Source organism: Oncorhynchus nerka, linkage group LG27, assembly GCF_034236695.1.
Source record: "Oncorhynchus nerka isolate Pitt River linkage group LG27, Oner_Uvic_2.0, whole genome shotgun sequence".
Classification (NCBI taxonomy): domain Eukaryota; kingdom Metazoa; phylum Chordata; class Actinopteri; order Salmoniformes; family Salmonidae; genus Oncorhynchus; species Oncorhynchus nerka.
This window is the reverse complement of record NC_088422.1, coordinates 1,230,708-1,253,651: the sequence shown is the minus strand read 5'-3', so window position 1 is coordinate 1,253,651 and position 22,944 is coordinate 1,230,708. Positions and strand designations below refer to the sequence as shown.

General features: G+C 41.4%; 1 protein-coding gene across 1 annotated transcript in view; it reads right to left on the bottom strand.

Annotated features, from left to right (window-relative positions):
• The window catches only part of LOC135565243 (mitogen-activated protein kinase 1), a 120,770-nt gene that overhangs the window by 19,789 nt on the left and 78,037 nt on the right, over nt 1–22,944 (bottom strand). Inside the window, exons 3-4 of the mRNA XM_065011311.1 lie at nt 15,589–15,778; nt 12,687–12,803 (exon numbers count right to left, since the gene is read on the bottom strand). Coding sequence (XP_064867383.1) covers nt 12,687–12,803; nt 15,589–15,778 — 307 coding nt within the window. The remainder of the gene's footprint in view (nt 1–12,686; nt 12,804–15,588; nt 15,779–22,944) is intronic.

The window sequence follows — 22,944 nt, the reverse complement described above, 5'->3', positions numbered from 1 at the left end:
GATACATGTCCCCTGGCTGTAGTTACCTCTAGCATTAATACAGCAGATACATGTCCCCTGGCTGTAGTTACCTCTAGCATTAATACAGCAGATACATGTCCCCTGGCTGTAGTTACCTCTAGCATTAATACAGCAGATACATGTCCCCTGGCTGTAGTTACCTCTAGCATTAATACAGCAGATACATGTCCCCTGGCTGTAGTTACCTCTAGCATTAATACAGCAGATACATGTCCCCTGGCTGTAGTAACCTCTAGCATTAATACAGCAGATACATGTCCCCTGGCTGTAGTAACCTCTAGCATTAATACAGCAGATACATGTCCCCTGGCTGTAGTAACCTCTAGCATTAATACAGCAGATACATGTCCCCTGGCTGTAGTAACCTCTAGCATTAATACAGCAGATACATATAGTTACCTCTAGCATTAATACAGCAGATACATGTCCCCTGGCTGTAGTTACCTCTAGCATTAATACAGTAGATACATGTCCCCTGGCTGTAGTAACCTCTAGCATTAATACAGCAGATACATGTCCCCTGGCTGTAGTTACCTCTAGCATTAATACAGCAGATACATGTCCCCTGGCTGTAGTTACCTCTAGCATTAATACAGCAGATACATGTCCCCTGGCTGTAGTTACCTCTAGCATTAATACAGCAGATACATGTCCCCTGGCTGTAGTTACCTCTAGCATTAATACAGCAGATACATGTCCCCTGGCTGTAGTTACCTCTAGCATTAATACAGCAGATACATGTCCCCTGGCTGTAGTAACCTCTAGCATTAATACAGCAGATACATGTCCCCTGGCTGTAGTTACCTCTAGCATTAATACAGTAGATACATGTCCCCTGGCTGTAGTTACCTCTAGCATTAATACAGCAGATACATGTCCCCTGGCTGTAGTAACCTCTAGCATTAATACAGCAGATACATGTCCCCTGGCTGTAGTTACCTCTAGCATTAATACAGCAGATACATGTCCCCTGGCTGTAGTAACCTCTAGCATTAATACAGTAGAAACATGTCCCCTGGCTGTAGTAACCTCTAGCATTAATACAGCAGATACATGTCCCCTGGCTGTAGTAACCTCTAGCATTAATACAGTAGAAACATGTCCCCTGGCTGTAGTAACCTCTAGTATTAATACAGCAGATACATATAGTAACCTCTAGCATTAATACAGCAGATACATATAGTTACTTCTAGCATTAATACAGCAGATACATATAGTAACCTCTAGCATTAATACAGCAGATACATGTCCCCTGGCTGTAGTTACCTCTAGCATTAATACAGCAGATACATATAGTTACCTCTAGCATTAATACAGCAGATACATGTCCCCTGGCTGTAGTTACCTCTAGCATTAATACAGCAGATACATGTCCCCTGGCTGTAGTAACCTCTAGCATTAATACAGTAGATACATGTCCCCTGGCTGTAGTTACCTCTAGCATTAATACAGCAGATACATGTCCCCTGGCTGTAGTTACCTCTAGCATTAATACAGCAGATACATATAGTAACCTCTAGCATTAATACAGCAGATACATGTCCCCTGGCTGTAGTTACCTCTAGCATTAATACAGCAGATACATGTCCCCTGGCTGTAGTAACCTCTAGCATTAATACAGTAGATACATGTCCCCTGGCTGTAGTTACCTCTAGCATTAATACAGCAGATACATGTCCCCTGGCTGTAGTTACCTCTAGCATTAATACAGCAGATACATGTCCCCTGGCTGTAGTAACCTCTAGCATTAATACAGCAGATACATGTCCCCTGGCTGTAGTTACCTCTAGCATTAATACAGTAGAAACATGTCCCCTGGCTGTAGTTACCTCTAGCATTAATACAGTAGATACATGTCCCCTGGCTGTAGTTACCTCTAGCATTAATACAGCAGATACATGTCCCCTGGCTGTAGTTACCTCTAGCATTAATACAGTAGAAACATGTCCCCATGTATATTACAGACAAAGAGGTTTGATCTCAAAACAAGCCTGAGTCATATATATTATATTATACAGTATTGTAGTATTGGGTTGTTGTAGTGGTGTATTGTAGACTAATATGGGTTGGTGTAGTGTAGTGGTGTATTGTAGACTAATATGGGTTGTTGTAGTGGTGTATTGTAGACTAATATGGGTTGTTATAGTGGTGTATTGTAGACTAATATGGGTTGTTGTAGTGGTGTATTGTAGACTAATATGGGTTGTTATAGTGGTGTATTGTAGACTAATGTGGGTTGTTGTAGTGGTGTATTGTAGACTAATATGGGTTGGTGTAGTGTAGTGGTGTATTGTAGACTAATATGGGTTGGTGTAGTGGTGTATTGTAGACTAATGTGGGTTGGTGTAGTGTAGTGGTGTATTGTAGACTAATGTGGGTTGTTGTAGTGGTGTATTGTAGACTAATATGGGTTGTTGTAGTGTAGTGGTGTATTGTAGACTAATGTGGGTTGGTGTAGTGTAGTGGTGTATTGTAGACTAATGTGGGTTGTTGTAGTGGTGTATTGTAGACTAATGTGGGTTGTTGTAGTGGTGTATTGTAGACTAATATGGGCTGTTATAGTGTAGTGGTGTATTGTAGACTAATATGGGTTGGTGTAGTGTAGTGGTGTATTGTAGACTAATATGGGTTGTTATAGTGGTGTATTGTAGACTAATGTGGGTTGTTGTAGTGTTGTGGTGTATTGTAGACTAATGTGGGTTGTTATAGTGGTGTATTGTAGACTAATATGGGTTGGTGTAGTGGTGTATTGTAGACTAATAAGGGTTGTTGTAGTGGTGTATTGTAGACTAATGTGGGTTGGTGTAGTGTAGTGGTGTATTGTAGACTAATATGGGTTGTTATAGTGGTGTATTGTAGACTAATATGGGTTAGTTAGTGTAGTGGTGTATTGTAGACTAATATGGGTTGGTGTAGTGGTGTATTGTAGACTAATGTGGGTTGTTATAGTGTAGTGGTGTATTGTAGACTAATGTGGGTTGGTGTAGTGGTGTATTGTAGACTAATGTGGGTTGTTGTAGTGGTGTATTGTAGACTAATATGGGTTAGTTAGTGTAGTGGTGTATTGTAGACTAATATGGGTTGGTGTAGTGGTGTATTGTAGACTAATGTGGGTTGTTATAGTGTAGTGGTGTATTGTAGACTAATGTGGGTTGGTGTAGTGGTGTATTGTAGACTAATGTGGGTTGTTGTAGTGGTGTATTGTAGACTAATATGGGTTGTTGTAGTGTAGTGGTGTATTGTAGACTAATGTGGGTTGTTGTAGTGTAGTGGTGTATTGTAGACTAATATGGGTTGTTATAGTGTAGTGGTGTATTGTAGACTAATATGGGTTGTTGTAGTGGTGTATTGTAGACTAATGTGGGTTGGTGTAGTGGTGTATTGTAGACTAATATGGGTTGTTGTAGTGGTGTATTGTAGACTAATGTGGGTTGTTGTAGTGGTGTATTGTAGACTAATATGGGTTGTTGTAGTGGTGTATTGTAGACTAATGTGGGTTGTTGTAGTGGTGTATTGTAGACTAATATGGGTTGGTGTAGTGGTGTATTGTAGACTAATGTGGGTTGGTGTAGTGGTGTATTGTAGACTAATATGGGTTGTTGTAGTGTAGTGGTGTATTGTAGACTAATATGGGTTAGTTAGTGTAGTGGTGTATTGTAGACTAATATGGGTTGTTATAGTGGTGTATTGTAGACTAATATGGGTTAGTTAGTGTAGTGGTGTATTGTAGCCTAATATGGGTTGGTGTAGTGTAGTGGTGTATTGTAGACTAATGTGGGTTGTTATAGTGGTGTATTGTAGACTAATATGGGTTGGTGTAGTGGTGTATTGTAGACTAATATGGGTTGTTATAGTGGTGTATTGTAGACTAATATGGGTTAGTTAGTGTAGTGGTGTATTGTAGACTAATATGGGTTGTTATAGTGGTGTATTGTAGACTAATATGGGTTGTTGTAGTGGTGTATTGTAGACTAATATGGGTTGTTGTAGTGGTGTATTGTAGACTAATATGGGTTGGTGTAGTGGTGTATTGTAGACTAATATGGGTTGTTATAGTGGTGTATTGTAGACTAATATGGGTTAGTTAGTGTAGTGGTGTATTGTAGCCTAATATGGGTTGGTGTAGTGTAGTGGTGTATTGTAGACTAATGTGGGTTGTTGTAGTGGTGTATTGTAGACTAATATGGGTTGTTATAGTGTAGTGGTGTATTGTAGACTAATATGGGTTAGTTAGTGTAGTGGTGTATTGTAGACTAATATGGGTTGTTATAGTGGTGTATTGTAGACTAATATGGGTTAGTTAGTGTAGTGGTGTATTGTAGCCTAATATGGGTTGGTGTAGTGTAGTGGTGTATTGTAGACTAATGTGGGTTGTTATAGTGGTGTATTGTAGACTAATATGGGTTGGTGTAGTGGTGTATTGTAGACTAATATGGGTTGTTATAGTGGTGTATTGTAGACTAATATGGGTTAGTTAGTGTAGTGGTGTATTGTAGACTAATGTGGGTTGGTGTAGTGTAGTGGTGTATTGTAGACTAATGTGGGTTGTTGTAGTGGTGTATTGTAGACTAATATGGGTTGTTGTAGTGTAGTGGTGTATTGTAGACTAATGTGGGTTGGTGTAGTGTAGTGGTGTATTGTAGACTAATGTGGGTTGTTGTAGTGGTGTATTGTAGACTAAAGTGGGTTGTTGTAGTGGTGTATTGTAGACTAATATGGGCTGTTATAGTGTAGTGGTGTATTGTAGACTAATATGGGTTGGTGTAGTGTAGTGGTGTATTGTAGACTAATATGGGTTGTTATAGTGGTGTATTGTAGACTAATGTGGGTTGTTGTAGTGTAGTGGTGTATTGTAGACTAATGTGGGTTGTTATAGTGGTGTATTGTAGACTAATATGGGTTGGTGTAGTGGTGTATTGTAGACTAATAAGGGTTGTTGTAGTGGTGTATTGTAGACTAATGTGGGTTGGTGTAGTGTAGTGGTGTATTGTAGACTAATATGGGTTGTTATAGTGGTGTATTGTAGACTAATATGGGTTAGTTAGTGTAGTGGTGTATTGTAGACTAATATGGGTTGGTGTAGTGGTGTATTGTAGACTAATGTGGGTTGTTATAGTGTAGTGGTGTATTGTAGACTAATGTGGGTTGGTGTAGTGGTGTATTGTAGACTAATGTGGGTTGTTGTAGTGGTGTATTGTAGACTAATATGGGTTAGTTAGTGTAGTGGTGTATTGTAGACTAATATGGGTTGGTGTAGTGGTGTATTGTAGACTAATGTGGGTTGTTATAGTGTAGTGGTGTATTGTAGACTAATGTGGGTTGGTGTAGTGGTGTATTGTAGACTAATGTGGGTTGTTGTAGTGGTGTATTGTAGACTAATATGGGTTGTTGTAGTGTAGTGGTGTATTGTAGACTAATGTGGGTTGTTGTAGTGTAGTGGTGTATTGTAGACTAGTATGGGTTGTTATAGTGTAGTGGTGTATTGTAGACTAATATGGGTTGTTGTAGTGGTGTATTGTAGACTAATGTGGGTTGGTGTAGTGGTGTATTGTAGACTAATATGGGTTGTTGTAGTGGTGTATTGTAGACTAATGTGGGTTGTTGTAGTGGTGTATTGTAGACTAATATGGGTTGTTGTAGTGGTGTATTGTAGACTAATGTGGGTTGTTGTAGTGGTGTATTGTAGACTAATATGGGTTGGTGTAGTGGTGTATTGTAGACTAATGTGGGTTGGTGTAGTGGTGTATTGTAGACTAATATGGGTTGTTGTAGTGTAGTGGTGTATTGTAGACTAATATGGGTTAGTTAGTGTAGTGGTGTATTGTAGACTAATATGGGTTGTTATAGTGGTGTATTGTAGACTAATATGGGTTAGTTAGTGTAGTGGTGTATTGTAGCCTAATATGGGTTGGTGTAGTGTAGTGGTGTATTGTAGACTAATGTGGGTTGTTATAGTGGTGTATTGTAGACTAATATGGGTTGGTGTAGTGGTGTATTGTAGACTAATATGGGTTGTTATAGTGGTGTATTGTAGACTAATATGGGTTAGTTAGTGTAGTGGTGTATTGTAGACTAATATGGGTTGTTATAGTGGTGTATTGTAGACTAATATGGGTTGTTGTAGTGGTGTATTGTAGACTAATATGGGTTGTTGTAGTGGTGTATTGTAGACTAATATGGGTTGTTGTAGTGGTGTATTGTAGACTAATATGGGTTGTTGTAGTGGTGTATTGTAGACTAATATGGGTTGGTGTAGTGGTGTATTGTAGACTAATATGGGTTGGTGTAGTGGTGTATTGTAGACTAATATGGGTTGTTATAGTGGTGTATTGTAGACTAATATGGGTTAGTTAGTGTAGTGGTGTATTGTAGCCTAATATGGGTTGGTGTAGTGTAGTGGTGTATTGTAGACTAATGTGGGTTGTTGTAGTGGTGTATTGTAGACTAATATGGGTTGTTATAGTGTAGTGGTGTATTGTAGACTAATATGGGTTAGTTAGTGTAGTGGTGTATTGTAGACTAATATGGGTTGTTATAGTGGTGTATTGTAGACTAATATGGGTTAGTTAGTGTAGTGGTGTATTGTAGCCTAATATGGGTTGGTGTAGTGTAGTGGTGTAGTGTAGACTAATATGGGTTGTTATAGTGGTGTATTGTAGACTAATATGGGTTGGTGTAGTGGTGTATTGTAGACTAATATGGGTTGTTATAGTGGTGTATTGTAGACTAATATGGGTTAGTTAGTGTAGTGGTGTATTGTAGACTAATATGGGTTGTTATAGTGGTGTATTGTAGACTAATATGGGTTAGTTAGTGTAGTGGTGTATTGTAGCCTAATATGGGTTGGTGTAGTGTAGTGGTGTATTGTAGACTAATGTGGGTTGTTGTAGTGGTGTATTGTAGACTAATATGGGTTGTTATAGTGTAGTGGTGTATTGTAGACTAATATGGGTTAGTTAGTGTAGTGGTGTATTGTAGACTAATATGGGTTGTTATAGTGGTGTATTGTAGACTAATATGGGTTGGTGTAGTGGTGTATTGTAGACTAATGTGGGTTGTTATAGTGGTGTATTGTAGACTAATATGGGTTGGTGTAGTGGTGTGTTGTAGACTAATATGGGTTAGTTAGTGTAGTGGTGTATTGTAGACTAATATGGGTTAGTTAGTGTAGTGGTGTATTGTAGACTAATATGGGTTGTTATAGTGTAGTGGTGTATTGTAGACTAATATGGGTTAGTTAGTGTAGTGGTGTATTGTAGACTAATATGGGTTGTTATAGTGTAGTGGTGTATTGTAGACTAATATGGGTTAGTTAGTGTAGTGGTGTATTGTAGACTAATATGGGTTGTTATAGTGGTGTATTGTAGACTAATATGGGTTGGTGTAGTGGTGTATTGTAGACTAATGTGGGTTGTTATAGTGGTGTATTGTAGACTAATATGGGTTGGTGTAGTGGTGTATTGTAGACTAATGTGGGTTGGTGTAGTGTAGTGGTGTATTGTAGACTAATATGGGTTGTTATAGTGGTGTATTGTAGACTAATATGGGTTGGTGTAGTGGTGTATTGTAGACTAATATGGGTTGGTGTAGTGGTGTATTGTAGACTAATGTGGGTTGGTGTAGTGTAGTGGTGTATTGTAGACTAATATGGGTTGGTGTAGTGTAGTGGTGTATTGTAGACTAATATGGGTTGGTGTAGTGGTGTATTGTAGACTAATGTGGGTTGGTGTAGTGGTGTGGTGTATTGTAGACTAATGTGGGTTGTTATAGTGGTGTATTGTAGACTAATGTGGGTTGTTATAGTGGTGTATTGTAGACTAATGTGGGTTGTTATAGTGGTGTATTGTAGACTAATGTGGGTTGGTGTAGTGTAGTGGTGTATTGTAGACTAATATGGGTTGGTGTAGTGTAGTGGTGTATTGTAGACTAATATGGGTTGTTGTAGTGGTGTATTGTAGACTAATATGGGATGGTGTAGTGTAGTGGTGTATTGTAGACTAATGTGGGCTGTTATAGTGTAGTGGTGTATTGTAGACTAATGTGGGTTGGTGTAGTGGTGTATTGTAGACTAATATGGGTTAGTTAGTGTAGTGGTGTATTGTAGACTAATATGGGTTGTTATAGTGGTGTATTGTAGACTAATGTGGGTTGTTGTAGTGGTGTATTGTAGACTAATATAGGTTGTTGTAGTGGTGTATTGTAGACTAATATGGGTTGTTATAGTGGTGTATTGTAGACTAATGTGGGTTGTTGTAGTGGTGTATTGTAGACTAATGTGGGTTGTTGTAGTGGTGTATTGTAGACTAATATGGGTTGTTGTAGTGGTGTATTGTAGACTAATATGGGTTGTTGTAGTGTAGTGGTGTATTGTAGACTAATGTGGGTTGGTGTAGTGTAGTGGTGTATTGTAGACTAATGTGGGTTGTTGTAGTGGTGTATTGTAGACTAATATGGGTTGTTGTAGTGTAGTGGTGTATTGTAGACTAATGTGGGTTGGTGTAGTGTAGTGGTGTATTGTAGACTAATGTGGGTTGTTGTAGTGGTGTATTGTAGACTAATGTGGGTTGTTGTAGTGGTGTATTGTAGACTAATATGGGCTGTTATAGTGTAGTGGTGTATTGTAGACTAATATGGGTTGGTGTAGTGTAGTGGTGTATTGTAGACTAATATGGGTTGTTATAGTGGTGTATTGTAGACTAATGTGGGTTGTTGTAGTGTAGTGGTGTATTGTAGACTAATGTGGGTTGTTATAGTGGTGTATTGTAGACTAATATGGGTTGGTGTAGTGGTGTATTGTAGACTAATAAGGGTTGTTGTAGTGGTGTATTGTAGACTAATGTGGGTTGGTGTAGTGTAGTGGTGTATTGTAGACTAATATGGGTTGTTATAGTGGTGTATTGTAGACTAATATGGGTTAGTTAGTGTAGTGGTGTATTGTAGACTAATATGGGTTGGTGTAGTGGTGTATTGTAGACTAATGTGGGTTGGTGTAGTGGTGTATTGTAGACTAATGTGGGTTGTTGTAGTGGTGTATTGTAGACTAATGTGGGTTGTTGTAGTGGTGTATTGTAGACTAATATGGGTTAGTTAGTGTAGTGGTGTATTGTAGACTAATATGGGTTGGTGTAGTGGTGTATTGTAGACTAATGTGGGTTGTTATAGTGTAGTGGTGTATTGTAGACTAATGTGGGTTGTTGTAGTGGTGTATTGTAGACTAATATGGGTTGTTGTAGTGTAGTGGTGTATTGTAGACTAATGTGGGTTGTTGTAGTGTAGTGGTGTATTGTAGACTAGTATGGGTTGTTATAGTGTAGTGGTGTATTGTAGACTAATATGGGTTGTTGTAGTGGTGTATTGTAGACTAATGTGGGTTGGTGTAGTGGTGTATTGTAGACTAATATGGGTTGTTGTAGTGGTGTATTGTAGACTAATGTGGGTTGTTGTAGTGGTGTATTGTAGACTAATATGGGTTGTTGTAGTGGTGTATTGTAGACTAATGTGGGTTGTTGTAGTGGTGTATTGTAGACTAATATGGGTTGGTGTAGTGGTGTATTGTAGACTAATGTGGGTTGGTGTAGTGGTGTATTGTAGACTAATATGGGTTGTTGTAGTGTAGTGGTGTATTGTAGACTAATATGGGTTAGTTAGTGTAGTGGTGTATTGTAGACTAATATGGGTTGTTATAGTGGTGTATTGTAGACTAATATGGGTTAGTTAGTGTAGTGGTGTATTGTAGCCTAATATGGGTTGGTGTAGTGTAGTGGTGTATTGTAGACTAATGTGGGTTGTTATAGTGGTGTATTGTAGACTAATATGGGTTGGTGTAGTGGTGTATTGTAGACTAATATGGGTTGTTATAGTGGTGTATTGTAGACTAATATGGGTTAGTTAGTGTAGTGGTGTATTGTAGACTAATATGGGTTGTTATAGTGGTGTATTGTAGACTAATATGGGTTGTTGTAGTGGTGTATTGTAGACTAATATGGGTTGTTGTAGTGGTGTATTGTAGACTAATATGGGTTGTTGTAGTGGTGTATTGTAGACTAATATGGGTTGTTGTAGTGGTGTATTGTAGACTAATATGGGTTGGTGTAGTGGTGTATTGTAGACTAATATGGGTTGGTGTAGTGGTGTATTGTAGACTAATATGGGTTGTTATAGTGGTGTATTGTAGACTAATATGGGTTAGTTAGTGTAGTGGTGTATTGTAGCCTAATATGGGTTGGTGTAGTGTAGTGGTGTATTGTAGACTAATGTGGGTTGTTGTAGTGGTGTATTGTAGACTAATATGGGTTGTTATAGTGTAGTGGTGTATTGTAGACTAATATGGGTTAGTTAGTGTAGTGGTGTATTGTAGACTAATATGGGTTGTTATAGTGGTGTATTGTAGACTAATATGGGTTAGTTAGTGTAGTGGTGTATTGTAGCCTAATATGGGTTGGTGTAGTGTAGTGGTGTAGTGTAGACTAATATGGGTTGTTATAGTGGTGTATTGTAGACTAATATGGGTTGGTGTAGTGGTGTATTGTAGACTAATATGGGTTGTTATAGTGGTGTATTGTAGACTAATATGGGTTAGTTAGTGTAGTGGTGTATTGTAGACTAATATGGGTTGTTATAGTGGTGTATTGTAGACTAATATGGGTTAGTTAGTGTAGTGGTGTATTGTAGCCTAATATGGGTTGGTGTAGTGTAGTGGTGTATTGTAGACTAATGTGGGTTGTTGTAGTGGTGTATTGTAGACTAATATGGGTTGTTATAGTGTAGTGGTGTATTGTAGACTAATATGGGTTAGTTAGTGTAGTGGTGTATTGTAGACTAATATGGGTTGTTATAGTGGTGTATTGTAGACTAATATGGGTTGGTGTAGTGGTGTATTGTAGACTAATGTGGGTTGTTATAGTGGTGTATTGTAGACTAATATGGGTTGGTGTAGTGGTGTGTTGTAGACTAATATGGGTTAGTTAGTGTAGTGGTGTATTGTAGACTAATATGGGTTAGTTAGTGTAGTGGTGTATTGTAGACTAATATGGGTTGTTATAGTGTAGTGGTGTATTGTAGACTAATATGGGTTAGTTAGTGTAGTGGTGTATTGTAGACTAATATGGGTTGTTATAGTGTAGTGGTGTATTGTAGACTAATATGGGTTAGTTAGTGTAGTGGTGTATTGTAGACTAATATGGGTTGTTATAGTGGTGTATTGTAGACTAATATGGGTTGGTGTAGTGGTGTATTGTAGACTAATGTGGGTTGTTATAGTGGTGTATTGTAGACTAATATGGGTTGGTGTAGTGGTGTATTGTAGACTAATGTGGGTTGGTGTAGTGTAGTGGTGTATTGTAGACTAATATGGGTTGTTATAGTGGTGTATTGTAGACTAATATGGGTTGGTGTAGTGGTGTATTGTAGACTAATATGGGTTGGTGTAGTGGTGTATTGTAGACTAATGTGGGTTGTTGTAGTGGTGTATTGTAGACTAATATGGGTTGTTATAGTGGTGTATTGTAGACTAATATGGGTTGGTGTAGTGGTGTATTGTAGACTAATGTGGGTTGGTGTAGTGGTGTGGTGTATTGTAGACTAATGTGGGTTGTTATAGTGGTGTATTGTAGACTAATGTGGGTTGTTATAGTGGTGTATTGTAGACTAATGTGGGTTGTTATAGTGGTGTATTGTAGACTAATGTGGGTTGGTGTAGTGTAGTGGTGTATTGTAGACTAATATGGGTTGGTGTAGTGTAGTGGTGTATTGTAGACTAATATGGGTTGTTGTAGTGGTGTATTGTAGACTAATATGGGTTGGTGTAGTGTAGTGGTGTATTGTAGACTAATGTGGGCTGTTATAGTGTAGTGGTGTATTGTAGACTAATGTGGGTTGGTGTAGTGGTGTATTGTAGACTAATATGGGTTAGTTAGTGTAGTGGTGTATTGTAGACTAATATGGGTTGTTATAGTGGTGTATTGTAGACTAATGTGGGTTGTTGTAGTGGTGTATTGTAGACTAATATAGGTTGTTGTAGTGGTGTATTGTAGACTAATATGGGTTGTCAGGGGATAACAGATAATGAGCAGTAGGTTGGAGGCCTCGGTATAGTGGTGTATTGTAGACTAATGTGGGTTGTTGTAGTGGTGTATTGTAGACTAATGTGGGTTGTTGTAGTGGTGTATTGTAGACTAATATGGGTTGTTGTAGTGGTGTATTGTAGACTAATATGGGTTGTTATAGTGGTGTATTGTAGACTAATGTGGGTTGTTGTAGTGGTGTATTGTAGACTAATATGGGTTGTTGTAGTGGTGTATTGTAGACTAATATGGGTTGTTATAGTGGTGTATTGTAGACTAATGTGGGTTGTTGTAGTGGTGTATTGTAGACTAATATGGGTTGTTGTAGTGGTGTATTGTAGACTAATGTGGGTTGTTGTAGTGTAGTGGTGTATTGTAGACTAATATGGGTTAGTTAGTGTAGTGGTGTATTGTAGACTAATATGGGTTGGTGTAGTGGTGTATTGTAGACTAATATGGGTTAGTTAGTGTAGTGGTGTATTGTAGACTAATATGGGTTGGTGTAGTGGTGTATTGTAGACTAATGTGGGTTGGTGTAGTGGTGTATTGTAGACTAATGTGGGTTGGTGTAGTGGTGTGGTGTATTGAGCTGTTGCATTTCACCTTTGAGTTGAGCATGATCTCAGGCGCACGGTACCAACGAGTCGCAACGTACTCTGTCAGGAAGCCCGTGTGGTCATGGTCCGGGTCAGCCACACGTGCAAGACCAAAGTCACAGATCTAAGGAGGGGGAGGAGTTTAGAAAGGAGAGAAGGGAGGAGAGAGGGTAGAGGAGGAGGGTGGAGAGAGACGAGTGGGTGGACCTGGTGCTCATTTGTAAAAATCAATCCACTACCTCTAGATAACAGATGATAAGTAGCAGTAGGTTTAGGCCTCGGTGCAGGACATTAGGGTCAGGGTTCTGTACCTCTAGGTAACAGATGATAATGAGCAGTAGGTTTAGGCCTCGGTGCAGGACATTAGGGTCAGGGTTCTGTACCTCTAGATAACAGATGAGCAGTAGGTTTAGGCCTCGGTGCAGGACATTAGGGTCAGGGTTCTGTACCTCTAGATAACAGATGATAATGAGCAGTAGGTTTAGGCCTCGGTGCAGGACATTAGGGTCAGGGTTCTGTACCTCTAGATAACAGATGAGCAGTAGGTTTAGGCCTCGGTGCAGGACATTAGGGTCAGGGTTCTGTACCTCTAGATAACAGATGATAATGAGCAGTAGGTTTAGGCCTCGGTGCAGGACATTAGGGTCAGGGTTCTGTACCTCTAGATAACAGATGATAAGTAGCAGTAGGTTTAGGCCTCGGTGCAGGACATTAGGGTCAGGGTTCTGTACCTCTAGATAACAGATGAGCAGTAGGTTTAGGCCTCGGTGCAGGACATTAGGGTCAGGGGTTCTGTACCTCTAGATAACAGATGATAATGAGCAGTAGGTTTAGGCCTCGCTGCAGGACATTAGGGTCAGGGTTCTGTACCTCTAGATAACAGATGAGCAGTAGGTTTAGGCCTCGCTGCAGGACATTAGGGTCAGGGGTTCTGTACCTCTAGATAACAGATGATAATGAGCAGTAGGTTTAGGCCTCGGTGCAGGACATTAGGGTCAGGGTTCTGTACCTCTAGATAACAGATAATGAGCAGTAGGTTTAGGCCTCGGTGCAGGACATTAGGGTCAGGGTTCTGTACCTCTAGATAACAGATGATAATGAGCAGTAGGTTTAGGCCTCGGTGCAGGACATTAGGGTCAGGGTTCTGTACCTCTAGATAACAGATGATAATGAGCAGTAGGTTTAGGCCTCGGTGCAGGACATTAGGGTCAGGGTTCTGTACCTCTAGATAACAGATGAGCAGTAGGTTTAGGCCTCGGTGCAGGACATTAGGGTCAGGGTTCTGTACCTCTAGATAACAGATGATAATGAGCAGTAGGTTTAGGCCTCGGTGCAGGACATTAGGGTCAGGGTTCTGTACCTCTAGATAACAGATGAGCAGTAGGTTTAGGCCTCGGTGCAGGACATTAGGGTCAGGGTTCTGTACCTCTAGATAACAGATGATAATGAGCAGTAGGTTTAGGCCTCGGTGCAGGACATTAGGGTCAGGGTTCTGTACCTCTAGATAACAGATGAGCAGTAGGTTTAGGCCTCGGTGCAGGACATTAGGGTCAGGGTTCTGTACCTCTAGATAACAGATGATAATGAGCAGTAGGTTTAGGCCTCGGTGCAGGACATTAGGGTCAGGGGTTCTGTACCTCTAGATAACAGATGAGCAGTAGGTTTAGGCCTCGGTGCAGGACATTAGGGTCAGGGTTCTGTACCTCTAGATAACAGATGATAATGAGCAGTAGGTTTAGGCCTCGGTGCAGGACATTAGGGTCAGGGTTCTGTACCTCTAGATAACAGATGAGCAGTAGGTTTAGGCCTCGGTGCAGGACATTAGGGTCAGGGTTCTGTACCTCTAGATAACAGATGATAATGAGCAGTAGGTTTAGGCCTCGGTGCAGGACATTAGGGTCAGGGTTCTGTACCTCTAGATAACAGATGAGCAGTAGGTTTAGGCCTCGGTGCAGGACATTAGGGTCAGGGTTCTGTACCTCTAGATAACAGATGATAAGTAGCAGTAGGTTTAGGCCTCGGTGCAGGACATTAGGGTCAGGGTTCTGTACCTCTAGATAACAGATGATAATGAGCAGTAGGTTTAGGCCTCGGTGCAGGACATTAGGGTCAGGGTTCTGTACCTCTAGATAACAGATGAGCAGTAGGTTTAGGCCTCGGTGCAGGACATTAGGGTCAGGGTTCTGTACCTCTAGATAACAGATGATAAGTAGCAGTAGGTTTAGGCCTCGGTGCAGGACATTAGGGTCAGGGTTCTGTACCTCTAGATAACAGATGATAATGAGCAGTAGGTTTAGGCCTCGGTGCAGGACATTAGGGTCAGGGTTCTGTACCTCTAGATAACAGATGATAAGTAGCAGTAGGTTTAGGCCTCGGTGCAGGACATTAGGGTCAGGGTTCTGTACCTCTAGATAACAGATGATAAGTAGCAGTAGGTTTAGGCCTCGGTGCAGGACATTAGGGTCAGGGGTTCTGTACCTCTAGATAACAGATGATAATGAGCAGTAGGTTTAGGCCTCGGTGCAGGACATTAGGGTCAGGGTTCTGTACCTCTAGATAACAGATGATAATGAGCAGTAGGTTTAGGCCTCGCTGCAGGACATTAGGGTCAGGGTTCTGTACCTCTAGATAACAGATGAGCAGTAGGTTTAGGCCTCGGTGCAGGACATTAGGGTCAGGGTTCTGTACCTCTAGATAACAGATGAGCAGTAGGTTTAGGCCTCGGTGCAGGACATTAGGGTCAGGGTTCTGTACCTCTAGATAACAGATGATAAGTAGCAGTAGACATAAAAAAAAATATATATTTTTAAATCTAAGGAAATTTGCTATAAAACTGCACAATTTTCTCTGCCCCACAGTGCAGTACATTAGGGGATGAGGGGCAGGGATCAGAGGTCAGGGTTCTGTACCTTTAGATCACAGGTGGTATTGAGCAGCAGGTTGGAGGGTTTGAGATCACGGTGCAGGACGTTAGCTGAGTGGATGTACTTCAGGCCTCTCAGGATCTGGTACAGGAAGTAACAGATGTGATCGTTGCTCAGGTGCTGAGTCTTCAGCAGCTTATACAGATCTGTCTCCATCAGGTCCTGCACGATGTAGCTGGGTAACAGAGGGTTAAGGGACAAACTCGACTGGGGCTGTTCATCACACTGCTGCTGTGTTGGTGGGGAGAAAGAGAGAGATCTCAGCAGGCTCTGCCCAAACCTCACGACTAACACTTTATGAAACAAAGTCTTCACTATCTCATCCTAGGCAGATGGCCTGAGGTCAGGAAACTTAACTTCACCAAAAAAAAAAAAAAAAAAAAAAATCCTACAAGTAATCCTACAAGAAACATGGTATAGAGGAGACGGACTGCATAGCCAGGCACAACTTCAACACCATCTTTAAGTTTGCGGACAACACAACAGTGTTAGGCCTGATAACCAACAACGACTAGACAAACTATAGGGAGGAGGTCAGAGACCTGGGCCGGGTGGTGCCAGAATAACATCCTATCCCTCAACGTCACCAAGACAAAGGAGATGATTGTGGACTACAGGAAAAGGAGGACCGAGCACGTCCCCATTCTCATCGACTGGGCTTCAGTGGAGCAGGTTGAGAGCTTCAAGTTCCTTGGCGTCCACATGACCAACAAACTAGAATGGTCCAAACACACCAAGACAGCCGTGAAGAGGGCACGACAAAGCCGATTCCCCCTCAGGAAACGAAAAAGATTTGGCATGGGTCCTGAGATCCTCAAAAAGGTTCTACAGCTGCACCATCGAGAGCATCCTGACTGGTTGCATCACTGACTGGTACGGCAACTGCTCGGCCTCTGACTGCAAGTCACTACAGAGGGTAGTGTGTATGGCCCAGTACATCACATCATTCAGGCCAAGCTTCCTGCCAGGCGGTGTCAGAGGAAGGCACTGAAAATTGTCAAAAGACCCCAGCCTCCCCAGTCATAGACCGTTCTCTCTGCTACCGCACGGCAAGCGGTACCGGGGCGCCAAGTCTAGGTCCAAAAGGCTTCTCAACAGCTTTTACCCCCAAGCCATATGACTCCTGAACAGGTAATCAAATGGCTCCCTGGACGATTTGCATTGTGTGCCACCCCCCCCCGAAACCCCTCATTTACACTTTCTGTTTCATCAATGCATAGTCACTTTAACTATACATTCATGTACATATTACCTTAATTAGCCCAACTAACCGGTGCCTGTACACAGCCCCGCTAGCGTACACAGCCCCGCTAGCGTACACAGCCCCGCTAGCGTACACAGCCCCGCTAGCGTACACAGCCCCGCTAGCGTACACAGCCCCCGCTAGCGTACACAGCCCCGCTAGCGTACACAGCCCCGCTAGCGTACACAGCCCCGCTAGCGTACACAGCCCCGCTAGCGTACACAGCCCCGCTAGCGTACACAGCCCCGCTAGCGTACACAGCCCGCTAGCGTACACAGCCCCCGCTAGCGTACACAGCCCCGCTAGCGTACACAGCCCCGCTAGCGTACACAGCCCTGCTAGCGTACACAGCCCCCGCTAGCGTACACAGCCCCCGCTAGCGTACACAGCCCCCGCTAGCGTACACAGCCCCCGCTAGCGTACACAGCCCCGCTAGCGTACACAGCCCCTCTTCTGTTATGTTTCACTGTCTTTTTACTGTTGTTTTTATTTCTTTACTTACCTATTGTTCACCTAACAACTTTTTTTGTACTTAAAAAAAATTATTAAGTGTTTATTTTTATTAATCGCACTATTGGTTAGAGCCATTTCACTGTAAGGTCTACTACACCTGTTGTATTCAGCATTTCACTGTGAGGTCTACTACACCTGTTGTATTCAGCATTTCACTGTGAGGTCTACTACACCTGTTGTATTCAGCATTTCACTGTGAGGTCTACTACACCTGTTGTATTCAGCATTTCACTGTAAGGTCTACTACACCTGTTGTATTCAGCATTTCACTGTGAGGTCTACTACACCTGTTGTATTCAGCATTTCACTGTGAGGTCTACTACACCTGTTGTATTCAGCATTTCACTGTACGGTCTACTACACCTGTTGTATTCAGCATTTCACTGTGAGGTCTACTACACCTGCTGTATTCAGCATGTCACTGTAAGGTCTACTACACCTGTTGTATTCAGCATTTCACTGTGAGCTCTACTACACCTGTTGTATTCAGCATTTCACTGTGAGGTCTACTACACCTGTTGTATTCAGCATTTCACTGTGAGGTCTACTACACCTGTTGTATTCAGCATTTCACTGTGAGGTCTACTACACCTGTTGTATTCAGCATTTCACTGTACACCTGGTCTACTACACCTGTTGTATTCAGCATTTCACTGTGAGGTCTACTACACCTGTTGTATTCAGCATTTCACTGTAAGGTCTACTACACCTGTTGTATTCAGCATTTCACTGTAAGGTCTACCTACACCTGTTGTATTCAGCATTTCACTGTAAGGTCTACTACACCTGTTGTATTCATCATTTCACTGTAAGGTCTACTACACCTGTTGTATTCAGCATTTCACTGTAAGGTCTACTACACCTGTTGTATTCAGCATTTCACTGTGAGGTCTACTACACCTGTTGTATTCAGCATTTCACTGTAAGGTCTACTACACCTGTTGTATTCAGCATTTCACTGTGAGGTCTACTACACCTGTTGTATTCAGCATTTCACTGTAAGGTCTACTACACCTGTTGTATTCAGCATTTCACTGTGAGGTCTACTACACCTGTTGTATTCAGCATTTCACTGTAAGGTCTACTACACCTGTTGTATTCAGCATTTCACTGTGAGGTCTACTACACCTGTTGTATTCAGCATTTCACTGTAAGGTCTACTACACCTGTTGTATTCAGCATTTCACTGTGAGGTCTACTACACCTGTTGTATTCAGCATTTCACTGTAAGGTCTACTACACCTGTTGTATTCAGCATTTCACTGTGAGGTCTACTACACCTGTTGTATTCAGCATTTCACTGTAAGGTCTACTACACCTGTTGTATTCAGCATTTCACTGTAAGGTCTACTACACCGGTTGTATTCAGCATTTCACTGTGAGGTCTAGTACACCTGTTGTATTCAGCATTTCACTGTGAGGTCTCCTACACCTGTTGTATTCAGCATTTCACTGTGAGGTCTACTACACCTGTTGTATTCAGCATTTCACTGTGAGGTCTACTACACCTGTTGTATTCAGCATTTCACTGTGAGGTCTACTACACCTGTTGTATTCAGCATTTCACTGTGAGGTCTACTACACCTGTTGTATTCAGCATTTCACTGTGAGGTCTACTACACCTGTTGTATTCAGCATTTCACTGTAAGGTCTACTACACCGGTTGTATTCAGCATTTCACTGTGAGGTCTAGTACACCTGTTGTCTTCAGCATTTCACTGTGAGGTCTCCTACACCTGTTGTATTCAGCATTTCACTGTACGGTCTACTACACCTGTTGTATTCAGCATTTCACTGTGAGGTCTCCTACACCTGTTGTATTCAGCATTTCACTGTACGGTCTACTACACCTGTTGTATTCAGCATTTCACTGTAAGGTCTACTACACCTGTTGCATTCAGCATTTCACTGTGAGGTCTACCTACACCTGTTATATTCAGCATTTCACTGTAAGGTCTACTACACCTGTTATATTCAGCATTTCACTGTGAGGTCTACTACACCTGTTGTATTCAGCATTTCACTGTAAGGTCTACTACACCTGTTGTATTCAGCATTTCACTGTAAGGTCTACCTACACCTGTTATATTCAGCATTTCACTGTAAGGTCTACTACACCTGTTGTATTCAGCATTTCACTGTGAGGTCTACTACACCTGTTGTATTCAGCATTTCACTGTGAGGTCTACTACACCTGTTATATTCAGCATTTCACTGTAAGGTATACTACACCTGTTGTATTCAGCATTTCACTGTAAGGTATACTACACCTGTTGTATTCAGCATTTCACTGTAAGGTCTACTACACCTGTTGTATTCAGCATTTCACTGCGAGGTCTACTACACCTGTTGTATTCAGCATTTCACTGCGAGGTCTATTACACCTGTTGTATTCAGCATTTCACTGCGAGGTCTACTACACCTGTTGTATTCAGCATTTCACTGCGAGGTCTACTACACCTGTTGTATTCAGCATTTCACTGTGAGGTCTACTACACCTGTTGTATTCAGCATTTCACTGTGAGGTCTACTACACCTGTTGTATTCAGCATTTCACTGTGAGGTCTACTACACCTGTTGTATTCAGCATTTCACTGTGAGGTCTACTACACCTGTTGTATTCAGCATTTCACTGTGAGTTCTACTACACCTGTTGTATTCAGCATTTCACTGTAAGGTCTACTACACCTGTTGTATTCAGCATTTCACTGTGAGGTCTACTACACCTGTTGTATTCAGCATTTCACTGTGAGGTCTACTACACCTGTTGTATTCAGCATTTCACTGTGAGGTCTACTACACCTGTTTTATTCAGCATTTCACTGTCAGGTCTACTACACCTGTTGTATTCAGCATTTCACTGTAAGGTCTACTACACCTGTTGTATTCAGCATTTCACTGTGAGGTCTACTACACCTGTTGTATTCAGCATTTCACTGTGAGGTCTACTACACCTGTTGTATTCAGCATTTCACTGTGAGGTCTACTACACCTGTTGTATTCAGCATTTCACTGTGAGGTCTACTACACCTGTTGTATTCAGCATTTCACTGTGAGGTCTACTACACCTGTTGTATTCAGCATTTCACTGTGAGGTCTACTACACCTGTTGTATTCAGCATTTCACTGTCAGGTCTACTACACCTGTTGTATTCAGCATTTCACTGTAAGGTCTACTACACCTGTTGTATTCAGCATTTCACTGTACGGTCTACTACACCTGTTGTATTCAGCATTTCACTGTAAGGTCTACTACACCTGTTGTATTCAGCATTTCACTGTAAGGTCTACTACACCTGTTGTATTCAGCATTTCACTGTGAGGTCTACTACACCTGTTGTATTCAGCATTTCACTGTAAGGTCTACTACACCTGTTGTATTCAGCATTTCACTGTGAGGTCTACTACACCTGTTGTATTCAGCATTTCACTGTGAGGTCTACTACACCTGTTGTATTCAGCATTTCACTGTGAGGTCTACTACACCTGTTGTATTCAGCATTTCACTGTGAGGTCTACTACACCTGTTGTATTCAGCATTTCACTGTCAGGTCTACTACACCTGTTGTATTCAGCATTTCACTGTAAGGTCTACTACACCTGTTGTATTCAGCATTTCACTGTACGGTCTACTACACCTGTTGTATTCAGCATTTCACTGTAAGGTCTACTACACCTGTTGTATTCAGCATTTCACTGTAAGGTCTACTACACCTGTTGTATTCAGCATTTCACTGTGAGGTCTACTACACCTGTTGTATTCAGCATTTCACTGTAAGGTCTACTACACCTGTTGTATTCAGCATTTCACTGTGAGGTCTACTACACCTGTTGTATTCAGCATTTCACTGTGAGGTCTACTACACCTGTTGTATTCAGCATTTCACTGTGAGGTCTACTACACCTGTTGTATTCAGCATTTTGAGGTCTACTACACCTGTTGTATTCAGCATTTCACTGTAAGGTCTACTACACCTGTTGTATTCAGCATTTCACTGTGAGGTCTACTACACCTGTTGTATTCAGCATTTCACTGTAAGGTCTACTACACCTGTTGTATTCAGCATTTCACTGTAAGGTCTACTACACCTGTTGTATTCAGCATTTCACTGTGAGGTCTACTACACCTGTTGTATTCAGCATTTCACTGTAAGGTCTACTACACCTGTTGTATTCAGCATTTCACTGTAAGGTCTACTACACCTGTTGTATTCAGCATTTCACTGTAAGGTCTACTACACCTGTTGTATTCAGCATTTCACTGTAAGGTCTACTACACCTGTTGTATTCAGCATTTCACTGTGAGGTCTACTACACCTGTTGTATTCAGCATTTCACTGCGAGGTCTATTACACCTGTTGTATTCAGTATTTCACTGCGAGGTCTACTACACCTGTTGTATTCAGCATTTCACTGTGAGGTCTACCTACACCTGTTGTATTCAGCATTTCACTGTAAGGTCTACTACACCTGTTGTATTCAGCATTTCACTGTAAGGTCTACTACACCTGTTGTATTCAGCATTTCACTGTAAGGTCTACTACACCTGTTGTATTCAGCATTTCACTGTAAGGTCTACTACACCTGTTGTATTCAGCATTTCACTGTAAGGTCTACTACACCTGTTGTATTCAGCATTTCACTGTAAGGTCTACTACACCTGTTGTATTCAGCATTTCACTGTAAGGTCTACTACACCTGTTGTATTCAGCATTTCACTGTGAGGTCTACTACATCTTTTGTATTCAGCATTTCACTGTAAGGTCTACTACACCTGTTGTATTCAGCATTTCACTGTAAGGTCTACTACACCTGTTGTATTCAGCATTTCACTGTAAGGTCTACTACACCTGTTGTATTCAGCATTTCACTGTAAGGTCTACTACACCTGTTGTATTCAGCATTTCACTGTAAGGTCTACTACACCTGTTGTATTCAGCATTTCACTGTAAGGTCTACTACACCTGTTGTATTCAGCATTTCACTGTGAGGTCTACTACACCTGTTGTATTCAGCATTTCACTGTAAGGTCTACTACACCTGTTGTATTCAGCATTTCACTGTGAGGTCTACTACACCTGTTGTATTCAGCATTTCACTGTAAGGTCTACTACACCTGTTGTATTCATCATTTCACTGTAAGGTCTACTACACCTGTTGTATTCAGCATTTCACTGTAAGGTCTACTACACCTGTTGTATTTTCATGTGACAAATAAAATGTGATGGTTTCACTCTAGGTTACACCTGAGCTGTATTCAGCATTTCCCATCACCCAAACACAAGGGGAAGGAGATGGACCCACTGGTTGTCCTGAGGTTACACCTGAGAGCTACTACACCTGTAGTATTCCCATTTCACTGTGAGTCTACTACACCCAAACTACAAGGGGTAGGAGATGGACCCACTGGTTGTCTTCTAGGTTACAGAGAGCTGGTAGTCCCATCACCCAAACTACAAGGGGTAGGAGATGGACCCACTGGTTGTCTTCTAGGTTACAGAGAGCTGGTAGTCCCATCACCCATTTCACTGTGGGTAGGAGATGGACCCCTGTTGTTGTCTTCTGTAGGTTACAGTATTCAGCAT